General features: G+C 36.1%; 2 protein-coding genes across 2 annotated transcripts; both read left to right on the top strand.

The window, feature by feature from the left end:
• LOC109125977 lies at positions 945–3317 on the top strand. Its single transcript, XM_019228817.1, has 2 exons — positions 945–1008; positions 1174–3317. Exons 1-2 carry the CDS (start codon positions 945–947, stop codon positions 3315–3317), a joined length of 2208 nt encoding a protein of 735 aa, XP_019084362.1.
• Positions 7685–9620, top strand: LOC104709794 (protein RRP6-like 1). Its single transcript, XM_019228816.1, has 7 exons — positions 7685–7825; positions 8623–8781; positions 8867–8950; positions 9205–9284; positions 9375–9425; positions 9509–9525; positions 9607–9620. The coding sequence occupies exons 1-7, from the start codon at positions 7685–7687 to the stop codon at positions 9618–9620; spliced, it is 546 nt and encodes a 181-aa protein (XP_019084361.1).

Genomic DNA, 12738 nt, shown 5'->3' with positions numbered 1-12738 from the left:
AAAAAAAAAAAAAAAAAAAAACTATGTTAGCTGGTGCAATGTGCAAGGAGGATTAGGGTTTGTTTGGTAGTAAGAACAAAGTCAGAGATCCAAATATGCGATTAGCGATTCAACACCCCCACAACAACAACACTTTTCAAATTTGGCTTCATCCTCTGAGGAAACAGATTCTGATACAGAGAACGCGACGATTCGAGATTAACGGAGAAAACAAAAACAAAAAAAAATCAATTGAAAGGTCGATTTAAGAAAAATAAAATATGAATATCTACGTTTTGTGATGTGGTCATCATCGTTGATCGTTCGTCGTTTCTCCGCGCCTTGTTTCTCGGCTTCAAACGAAAGTCTCAAGTCACCATCTCACTTTCTCTCCCTCACTCACGCTATTTTTCTTTATTTATTAATATCCTCTTAATATAGATTATTTACTTTAAACGCAACATTAATTAAGCTCCTGATTAATTGTTTATCTTATCGCCCCTGGAATGAATCTATTTCGCATTCTTACCCCGTTATTCTTTAAAAAAATCATTTAGGTCCATAAAGAAGATTACGGTTTTGACGATCATCCCCAAAAGGCCAAAATGTGATGCAGAGCCGCACGTGTGAGTTAACACGTGAGAATAACAAGTTGATTTACGAATAATCTCAGCCTTACACGTGGACAGCGGAAGTTAAGCGGCTAAGAAGGCAGTTGGAGAAGGCATAAACATGTGATGTTCGTCATTTTGCTTTTCATCATTGAATCATTTTATCAAAAAAAACTGTAAAAACTCTAAAAACAATTTGTTGGGTTTCTCTCACTTTGAGAGCTGGCGTATCGATCGATTTGGTGTTTTATGAATACTAAGTTGATTATTTGGTGATTTGGTTGTGTTGGATTCGATTGTGTGTTTTATTGTATCAAAGGTATCAGAGCGAAGTCGATCCTTGGAGTTAAGATGATGGGAACGAGATCGCAAGTCAGTAAGGCAACGAAGGAGGAGGTTGTTGGTTCCAGATCGGAAGGTTGACTCAGAGGAAACCGTGGAAGAGAGGATGTCACGTCTGGAAGCTCGGGTCGATGAGCAACATCAAGAGACTCTGCAACGCTTTTCAGATCTGTATGAGCTATTGAGGCGGATGACTACTCAACCGGCGTTGGATGCTTCTGCTAAGGGGAAATTGGTGCAGATCTCGCCGGATGTTTCACCAAAAACGAAACCGGAGGGATTGGCGTTTTCTCCAACCGCAGGGAAGGATCTGGACTACGAGAAGCAAGGAGGGATGATCGACCTGATGTGGTAAGACCTGAATCTCAGTACTATTATGGAGGTATTACTAGATTGGGAAAAATAGATTTTCCTCGCTTCGATGGTACTAGACTCAAGGAGTGGTTGTTTAAGGCTGAGAAATTTTTTAGTGTGGATTTCACTCCTAATAACATGAAGGTGAGGACTGCATCGATTCATTTTGATGGCCATGCTGTGTCTTGGCATCATGATTTCGTTCAGTCAGGGGTTGGTTTGGAAGTCTTATATGACTGGAATGGTTATGTGCGATTGCTGAAGGAAAGGTTTGAGGAAGTAGGAGATGATCCTATGGCGGAACTTAAGCAGTTGCAAGAAACTGAGGGAATCGTAGATTATCATCAGAAATTTACTCTGATCAAAATCAGATTGAATCTTTCGGAGGAGTATCTGGTGAGTATTTATTTGGCAGGGTTGAGGTTGGATACACAAATGCACGTGCGAATGTTCCAGCCGGTGACGGTGAGGCATTGTTTCTTGTTGGGAAGATTGTATGAGAAGGCACACCCCAGGAAAACCTCCAATACAACTTGGTCTTCTAAGCAAGGTGGTGCAGCGAAAGGTGGAAGTGAAGTAGAAGCTCGAACTGATCAGCATGTAGTGAAGACTGCTTTTAAGGCACCAAGTAATCTAACTAAAAAGTTATCTCAACAAGAAATGAGTGAGAGAAGAGCTAAAGGTCTTTGCTACTTCTGTGATGAGAAGTATACCCCGGAACATTATTTGGTTCATAAGAAGACTCAATTGTTTCGGATGGATGTGGAAGAAGAGTTCGAAGATGCAGTGGAAGAGTTAGTAGAGGAGGATGAGGCCAATATGCCAAGGATTTCAGTCAATGCTATATCAGGTATTTCGGACTATGAAACTATGAGAGTTCGGGGTACTTATGACAAGAAAATCCTTTTTATGTTGGTAGATTCAGGCTCCACTCATAATTTTGTGGATTCAAAAATGGCAGCTAAGTTAGGTTGTAAGATTGAGTCTGCAGGTCTTTCTCGTGTTGCTGTAGCAGATGGAAGGAAGTTAAGGATAGAGGGAAGGGTGAAGGACTTTAAATGGAAATTACACACTACTCAATTTCATTCAGACGTCCTGCTCATACCTCTACAAGGAGTAGATATGGTGTTGGGATTTCAGTGGTTGTCAACCTTAGGAGTCATCAGCTGGGATTTCTTGAATTTGGAGATGAGGTTCAAGTATAACAAACATCGAGTGATGCTTAATGGTATTAAACAAGGATCGGTTCGAGACATAAAAGCACAGAAGTTACAGAAGTTGCAAGGAGAGCAAGCTCAATTTGCTATGTTGTGCGTGCAAGAGACAAAAGAAGGAGAGGAGTTTAATTCTGGTACATTTAACACGATGGTATGTGATAGTAAGGAAGAGGCAATTATGGGGGACATTGTCGAGAGATTTCCTGATGTATTTGCAGAAGCGTCTGAACTGCCCCCGTTCAGAGAGAACCATGATCATTGCATTAAACTGTTGGAAGGCTCTAATCCGGTAAATCAAAGGCCATATCGTTATGCACTTCATCAAAAGAATGAAATTGACAAGATCGTTGAAGAGATGTTGACTGGTGGAACTATACAAATCAGCTCTAGCCCATACGCATCACTTGTTGTGTTAGTCAAGAAAAAGGATGGGACTTGGCGTTTGTGTGTGGATTATCGAGAGTTGAATGGTATGATTGTGAAGGATAGATTCCCAATTCCTCTCATTGAAGATCTTATGGATGAGTTGGGTGGTTCTAAGGTGTACTCTAAGATTGATCTAAGGGCTGGTTATCATCAAGTCAGGATGACACCTTCTGATATACATAAAACTGCTTTTAAAACTCACAGTGGACATTATGAGTATTTGGTAATGCCCTTTGGCCTCACAAATGCCCCTGCTACTTTCCAAAGCTTGATGAATGCGGTCTTCAAGGAATTCCTGAGGAAGTTTGTTCTTGTATTCTTTGATGATATTCTGATTTACAGTTCGTCTTTGGAAGAGCATAAGCAACATTTGCAGAGAGTTTTTTAAGTTATGAGGGCTAACAAGTTATTTGCAAAGATGAGTAAGTGTGCATTTGCAGTATCACGAGTAGAGTATTTGGGTCACTTTATCACTCAGGAAGGCATAGCCACGGATCCAGCAAAGATACAAGCAGTGCAGGAATGGCCTAAGCCTGACACTCTTAAGAAGTTGCGTGGTTTTTTGGGCTTAGCGGGTTATTATCGGAGGTTCATTAAGGGTTTTGGTATGATTGCGGCTCCATTACACACGATGACTAAGACTGAAGCTTTTAAATGGTCGGATAGGGCTCAACAGGCTTTTCAAGACTTGAAAGATGCTATGTGCGAAGCTCCAGTGCTGGCTCTGCCACTGTTCGATAGACCCTTTATAGTGGAGACTGATGTTTGTGGCCAAAGTATAGGAGCAGTGCTCATGCAGGATGGCCACCCTCTCGCTTTTATTAGCAGGCAGTTGAAGGGGAAGCAGCTTCATTTGTCAATCTATGAGAAGGAACTACTTGCTGTTATCTTTGCAGTTCGAAAGTGGAGGCATTATTTGTTGTCTAAACATTTCATTATTAAGACAGATCAAAGGAGTCTCAAGTACTTGTTGGAGCAGCGACTTAATACTCCTATACAACAACAAAGGCTTCCAAAATTGCTGGAATTTGATTATGAAATCCAATATAAGCAAGGTAAAGAGAATGTGGTGGCAGACGCTTTATCGAGGGTAGACGGTTCGGAAGTGTTGCATATGGCGTTGTCTATGGTTGAGTGTGATTTATTGAAGGATATTCAGGATGGTTACGCTACGGATGGAGGCGTACAGGACATAATCTCTTTATTGAAGCAGGACCCTAAAGCAAAAAAACACTACACTTGAGCCAAAACATTCTTCGGCGCAAGAATAAGATTGTTGTGTCGGCTGTGGTTCCTTTGCGTGATACCATACTGGAGTGGTTACATTGCTCGGGTGTGGGGGGTCATTCGGGTCGTGAAGTGACGTACCAACGAGTCAAAGGGTTGTTTTATTGGAAGGGTATGGTGAAGGATATACAGACTTATATCAGAGGATGTAGTGTTTGCCAACAGTGTAAAAGTGATAATGCAGCATCGCCAGGCTGAGTATTGGTACAATCATCCTCACATGTGGTGTAAGTGGTTGGCAATGGCTGAGTATTGGTACAACACCAACTTTCATACATCTACCAATATGACTCCATTTGAAGCGATGTATGGACAGTCACCACCGATCCATCTTCCCTATTTACCTGGAGAGTCTAAAGTAGCAGTGGTGGCTCGCTCGTTGCAAGACCGGGAAAATATGTTGCAGTTTCTCAAATTTCATTTGCTTCGTGCACAGCACATGATGAAGCAGTTGGCGGATCAACATCGCTCGGAACGTGAATTTGAGATTGGTGATTACGTCTTTGTGAAGTTACAACCTTATCGCCAGAAATCAGTGGTCACGAGGATGAATCAGAAGTTGTCTCCTAAGTATTTTGGCTCTTATAAGATCATTGATAAGTGTGGAGAAGTTGCTTATAAGTTGAAGCTTCCGGAGTCATCTCAAATTCATCCAGTGTTTCATGTTTCACAATTAAGGGTCATGGTTGGCAATGTCACTACAACTACTCAACTCCCTTCGGTGATGCCAGAGGTCTTTGTTAAAGAACCGGAGTTAGTGGTGGAACGGAAGATGGTCAATCGCCAGGGCCGCGCAGCTACAAAGGTCTTGGTCAAGTGGGTTGGTGAGCCATTAGAGGAAGCGACTTGGGAGTTCCTCTTTGATCTTCAGAAGAAATTCCTTGGTTTTGATGTTTGAAACCTTAAGGTCAAGGTTCTGCAAATGGAGGGAGTTGTGATGCAGAACCACATGTGTGAGTTAACACGTGAGAATAACAAGTTGATTTACGAATAATCTCAGCCTTACACGTGGACGGCGGAAGTTAAGCGGCTAAAAAAGCCGTTGGAGAATTCATAAACATGTGATGTTCATCATTTTGCTTTTCATCATTGAATCATTTTATCAAAAAAATCTGTAAAAACTCTAAAAACAATTTGTTGGGTTTCTCTCACTTTGAGAGTTGGTGTATCGATCGATTTGGTGTTTTATGAATACTAAGTTGATTATTTGGTGATTTGGTTGTGTTGGATTCGATTATGGGTTTTATTGTATCAAAATCTTTATCCGCGAGAGAGCTCACCTTGTTGGGATACAATTCAATTCCCAAATCTGAAGTTTGAAAAGATTATCGCTAATATATAAAGGGTTAGAGTCAATCCACTAATTGCCAATTGATTTTTAGTTGGAAATCCAAGATAAACCTAAATTTAACATGATATCAGAGCCCAAACTTTAAGTTCTGGTGGACTTAGAAAAGTGGATACAGACATGCCTATTCTTAACCAAGAAGTGGTTTATTATCGGTCTAAGTGGGATCGGTTCGATATGGAGTTATCATCTCGAGAAGGCGTGTTAATAGTCCACATGTGATTTTTGGTTTGAAGGAGAGATTGTTGGGATACAATCTGACAAAGTTCAAAAAAAATTATCACTAGTATATAAAGGTTCACACCGACCAAAAAATAAACGTCAACTCTAGCACAACAAGCAGTGAAGAATTAATTCAGGTGTCGCTGCGACAGTTATTGTTGCCGGTGTTAGTTAGTGTCGTCAGGAAATTCAACGATGATTATAATAGTCGCGCAACTACTTTAATTTCACGAGAAAAATGGTGTTAGTCTCCACATACTTGAATATCAAGTAAACTAGAATTTCAGTCGCCCGTCGCTAAAGTAGCGATAAGAAAAAGAACGGGCCTGACTTGTATATTCATGCAAGATTATTGAATGTAGATGCGAATATGTCGTCAAGTCTTATTAATAAATTAACATCATGATGCCATATCGAATATGTCGTCAAGTAAATGGAACGTGTTACAAAAGAACCTCCGACGACGATATAATAAAAATATTTTCATCCTATCACCTAAACGAGTTAATGATAGAGGCTATGATTTCCTGATCAAATAGATGTCAATACAAAATTATCATATTATAGTATTTCAAATTATTTGCAAAGTCACTCTATATATATCAGTCAACCCAAAGAATACTATAGAGACTAGAGAGTATATTATATGTGTCTGGAATCTGAATCTAAGCCCAAAGCAAAGAAAAGGGAATAGTATGCATTTATATCTTTATATCAACCTACAGTATTTAGACCTTCTTCATCGGTAGCCTGTTAGAGGAGTTGATATTATTTTGGAGGAAAAAATAATTCAGAACAAAAGAAAAAAGCTAAGGGAGGTTGTTATATAGTATACTCATCTTTGTTCTAAGAGGCGCTACGTGTGGTTTTTGTGTTGGCCAGAAAACAAATACAAAAGAGAAAAAAAAATTTGGGAAACTCGATTTTTATTTACTTTCGTCTCTCTGGCGATCACAGTCCCGAAACGAGAAAAGATGGAATTTGAAAGTGTTTGGAATCGAAAGAGAAGGTTCACTTCCTTTGTTTCGAAATTATAAGGGTTACTTCGATTCGCACTCTTCTTCTTCGTCTCCGTCTCCAGGTATGAAAAAACTGGGTTCCGATGTGTTTTGATTTGATCTGTACTTTGGGATTTGAATTGGTTTCGTGCTTCCTTTCCTCTTTAGATTTCTTCAATAGGTTTCTTCGGCGTAATCTGATTAGGGATTTACTATTATTTCCTCTGGAATTGTTTTTCTTGTATCGCTTCTGAATATGTTAATCTTTCGGGATTCATTGTTTTTATGATTTGTGTTAATATGTATATGCGTCTGATATAATTATGGTGGAAAATTTTGCAGCTTGACAATGCCTCGCTATGATGACCGCTATGGAAACACTCGTCTCTATGTTGGCCGTTTTTATTATTCATATTTTTGGTAGAAGTTGTCTTTTTAATGTTCAATTAGGAGGAAGCATAAAATATTTGGGTGTGTGTGTGTTATGTCGCTTGGTAGTGTCACAATTCTTGTCAAAGTTTAAAGCTTTGGTATCGATTTAGGAAAATATCTCAACCAGTGTATCAAAATTGCTAGTTGTTTGATCCTTTGATTATGAATGCGGGGAATTTGGTTTGACAGAGAGTAACAGTATTTTTACTTGTCATTAGTATTATGTTCATCTATTGGAGGGTTTGAAGAGAAGAAAAAACATTGTTGAAGTGAATGGTTTGCGTATAATTTCTCCTGTGTCTTATTGTGTTTCTTTTAGATTCTCTTGATGTATTCATATTCAGATGATCATTCGATGACTTTGCTATTACTTCGTTTTGTTTCATGATTTCTGAATGTGATTTGTGTTTGCGTCTTCCTGGTCGTTTCATATATGTTTGTAATACTTTGCAGGAGAAACTTTCGGTGATGGACTTTGTGGATAAAAATCTTATAGAGAAGAAACCTGTTAATCTTCTCCCATTGGAAGAGACTTCTTTTAAGATTGTTGAAAAAGTCAAAGATCTCAAGGAATTAGCTGCCACATTGCAAAGTGTTGAAGAGTTTGCTGTAATTTTTCCTTTCTTTGATTTCCTTTTTAGTCTAATATGCAATGCGTTTTTGGAATGTGACAATATGCTTGGTGGAGGCTGTAATGAGTAGGCCTGGGCAAAATACCCGGATCCGAAGATCCGATCCGAACTCGATCCGAAAAACCCAATCCGAACCGTATCCGAAATTGTAAAATACCCAAACGGGTTCTAAATCTCTAAATCCGAAAATCCGAACCCGATCCGAACTGAAATCCGAACGGGTATCCGAATATACCCATATTATTAATATACAATAGTAATATATTAGTAATATTTATAATTTTAATAATATAAGTATCCAAAATATTCATATTTTTATATATTTTCGATAATTTGAAGAATTTAAACTGTTTATTAGTAAACTTGGGTAAAAAATACTCTAAATTTTTAGATATATTGCGTATTATTGAATAATTTAGACTAAATTAGATACTAAAATTTAGAATTTTGTGAACTTTGGGTAATCCAAATCCGAACCCGAAATACCCGAACCGAATCCGATCTGAACCCGAAGTCTAGAAATATCCGAACGGGTCCTATACCTCTAAATCCGAAAACCCGAAAACCCGAAATACTCGAACTGAACCCGAACGGGTACCCGAATGCCCAGGCCTAGTAATGAGAATGAGAATTTTCTGATTATACTAAGCTCTCCTTAATGTCTCTGCCCCATAGATATTGAGTAGACAAATAGAACGAGTTAGTGATGGTGGTTCCATATCAGTTGGTATATCTTTCTCACTAAGTTTATTGTCTTTTATTCCTTTTTTGTAGGTTGATCTGGAGCATAATCAGTATAGATCTTTTCAAGGATTAACATGTTTGATGCAAATCTCCACCAGAACCGAGGATTATATTGTTGATACATTCAAGCTTTGGGATCACATTGGTCCTTATCTAAGGGAACTCTTCAAAGACCCTAAAAAGAAAAAGGTTTTCTCTAAAACCTCGCATAATTCTTTTCTACAGAATTCCTGTAATATGATTAATGCAATATGAAAGCATTTAATTTAACTAGGTTATGCATGGAGCAGATCGTGATATTATTTGGCTTCAACGGGACTTCGGCATTTATGTCTGCAATCTTTTTGACACAGGACAGGTTTGATTTCTGGTTATTCTATTTTCGCAAAGCCGTATGTCTTGTAAAGAAGAATGAAACTTAATAATTCTTTCTTTGTTTTTGTGTATGCTAGACATGGTAGAAATGGTGAAAAAGTTAACTTTTCTGTCCATGTATTTCTTTACTGATGTTCATGACATTCTTGTGGCTATGAAACGATAGTTTTAGTTTGATGGTTCTCATGGTTTAAAGTATCCGTAAAATCGTAAGAAGTACTTTTTGTTTTATGTCAGGCCTCAAGGGTGCTAAAGCTGGAGAGAAAGAGTCTCGAATTTCTTCTGAAGCATTATTGTGGAGTTGCTGCAAACAAAGAGTGCATAACAATCCAATCTCATTAACTTTTAATCTTGCATTGTCATCCTCTCACTCTTTGTTCAATTTCTATTTTGCTACTTGGTTGCAGATACCAAAATGCAGACTGGAGAATACGACCCCTTCCGGATGTAATGACAAGGTTTGTATATTCTCTGTCTAGTCTCTTTCATTATTGTTTTGCATTGGTTGTGTTGAGCTCACACATTTTGCATATAATGGCAGATATGCTACATCTTCAGGTAGTCTTCTTCCTCTTAATTGATTTTGTTTTTTTTCTTTCTGTATAAGTGACATTACATATCTTTGTTTCTTTGATGCAGACCATCGAGATTAATGTGTGTGAGGGTTGGAAGNGTCTGCAATCTTTTTGACACATGACAGGTTTGATTTCTGGTTATTCTGTTTTCGCAAAGCCGTGTGTCTTGTAAAGAAGAATGAAACTTAATTTCTTTCTTTGTTTTTGTGTATGCTAGACATGGTAGAAATGGTGAAAAAGTTAACTTTTCTGTCCATGTATTTCTTTACTGATGTTCATGACATTCTTGTGGCTATGAAACGATAGTTTTAGTTTGATGGTTCTCATGGTTTAAAGTATCCGTAAAATCGTAAGAAGTACTTTTTGTTTTATGTCAGGCCTCAAGGGTGCTAAAGCTGGAGAGAAAGAGTCTCGAATTTCTTCTGAAGCATTATTGTGGAGTTGCTGCAAACAAAGAGTGCATAACAATCCAATCTCATTAACTTTTAATCTTGCATTGTCATCCTCTCACTCTTTGTTCAATTTCTATTTTGCTACTTGGCTGCAGATACCAAAATGCAGACTGGAGAATACGACCCCTTCCGGATGTAATGACAAGGTTTGTATATTCTCTGTCTAGTCTCTTTCATTATTGTTTTGCATTGGTTGTGTTGAGCTCACACATTTTGCATATAATGGCAGATATGCTACATCTTCAGGTAGTCTTCTTCCTCTTAATTGATTTTGTTTTTTTTCTTTCTGTATAAGTGACATTACATATCTTTGTTTCTTTGATGCAGACCATCGAGATTAATGTGTGTGAGGGTTGGAAGAGAAGAAAGAAACATTGTGAAAGTGAATGGTTTGCGTATGAAGCTAGAACCATAAAAGGAGATTGTGTCTGCTGCTTTGTTTGACATTATAGCTCAGGTTACAATTTCAAACACTTGTCTTACCAGTTTAGTTCTGTAATTGTAGATTTACTCAGATTTTTGTATTTTTTTTCTTCATGATGCAAGCTTTTTGTAATTACAGTTTACACATTTATACTATTTCTATTCTATTTAAAAAATTTAAATTTCAAAAAACAACATTTTCAAAAATAAGAGACCCAAAATTAAAACCTACCTTTAGAGGAAAACATATTAACTAAGAGATCATGGGTTCTTATATTCAAAACATTACACAATTAATTTATAAAATAATCAAACAGTGTTTAACAACCCATTTATAAGAGACAGAGCCGTGCATACGTTATGAGATAAGAAACTCTCGCTTACGGCATCATATTTTGTGGAAACTTTAGGAGGCTATATATGTTGATAATGGTTATCACATATATGTATTATATTATTATATTGAATTAGCTAGTTAAATTAGAGAGAGACTAATACAAAATAAATAGTATAACGTGTAATATAGAAAATTTCTAAGTATGTACAAGAAAATCTGAAACCATTATATACTAATCCCTCTTTTTTTCTTCATCTTCATCCAACTTTCTTAATTTTTTTTATATATTAAATAAAACATTTTGTATATCACTATAACTATATTAAATGATATATCAACCTAATATTTATATTTCATTTGTTTTCATACTTTTTTCTTATTCGTTGATAATTGCTTTTGTTTATGGAACTGTAAACTTCTACCTAAAATTTTATATATTTATTATAATATTTAAACACTAATATATATATATATATAATAGTAATATTTGTTATATATATTATTGATATNATTAACTTTTAATCTTGCATTGTCATCCTCTCACTCTTTGTTCAATTTCTATTTTGCTACTTGGTTGCAGATACCAAAATGCAGACTGGAGAATACGACCCCTTCCGGATGTAATGACAAGGTTTGTATATTCTCTGTCTAGTCTCTTTCATTATTGTTTTGCATTGGTTGTGTTGAGCTCACACATTTTGCATATAATGGCAGATATGCTACATCTTCAGGTAGTCTTCTTCCTCTTAATTGATTTTGTTTTTTTTCTTTCTGTATAAGTGACATTACATATCTTTGTTTCTTTGATGCAGACCATCGAGATTAATGTGTGTGAGGGTTGGAAGAGAAGAAAGAAACATTGTGAAAGTGAATGGTTTGCGTATGAAGCTAGAACCATAAAAGGAGATTGTGTCTGCTGCTTTGTTTGACATTATAGCTCAGGTTACAATTTCAAACACTTGTCTTACCAGTTTAGTTCTGTAATTGTAGATTTACTCAGATTTTTGTATTTTTTTTCTTCATGATGCAAGCTTTTTGTAATTACAGTTTACACATTTATACTATTTCTATTCTATTTAAAAAATTTAAATTTCAAAAAACAACATTTTCAAAAATAAGAGACCCAAAATTAAAACCTACCTTTAGAGGAAAACATATTAACTAAGAGATCATGGGTTCTTATATTCAAAACATTACACAATTAATTTATAAAATAATCAAACAGTGTTTAACAACCCATTTATAAGAGACAGAGCCGTGCATACGTTATGAGATAAGAAACTCTCGCTTACGGCATCATATTTTGTGGAAACTTTAGGAGGCTATATATGTTGATAATGGTTATCACATATATGTATTATATTATTATATTGAATTAGCTAGTTAAATTAGAGAGAGACTAATACAAAATAAATAGTATAACGTGTAATATAGAAAATTTCTAAGTATGTACAAGAAAATCTGAAACCATTATATACTAATCCCTCTTTTTTTCTTCATCTTCATCCAACTTTCTTAATTTTTTTTATATATTAAATAAAACATTTTGTATATCACTATAACTATATTAAATGATATATCAACCTAATATTTATATTTCATTTGTTTTCATACTTTTTTCTTATTCGTTGATAATTGCTTTTGTTTATGGAACTGTAAACTTCTACCTAAAATTTTATATATTTATTATAATATTTAAACACTAATATATATATATATATAATAGTAATATTTGTTATATATATTATTGATATATTAAACTATTTGTTTTTGCCTACGGCATCAAAATACCTTGGCACGGCTGTGATAAGAGACCACCGATAATCTTGTCCTTAATGCCAATAACAAAAAAAAAAGTAAGAAGAAGTTGTATAGGACGTGCCAGGACTAAAAACATAAAAGGAAACCATATTGATCCCATGAACAATGTTCTTTCGATTTTATCTTTTTAGTGGTCGCATGTTCTTTGTTTTTGTTTGGGTTT

The sequence above is a fragment of the Camelina sativa genome, chromosome 8 (assembly GCF_000633955.1).
Source record: "Camelina sativa cultivar DH55 chromosome 8, Cs, whole genome shotgun sequence".
Taxonomy (NCBI): domain Eukaryota; kingdom Viridiplantae; phylum Streptophyta; class Magnoliopsida; order Brassicales; family Brassicaceae; genus Camelina; species Camelina sativa.
This window is presented reverse-complemented; position numbering and strand designations above follow the sequence as displayed.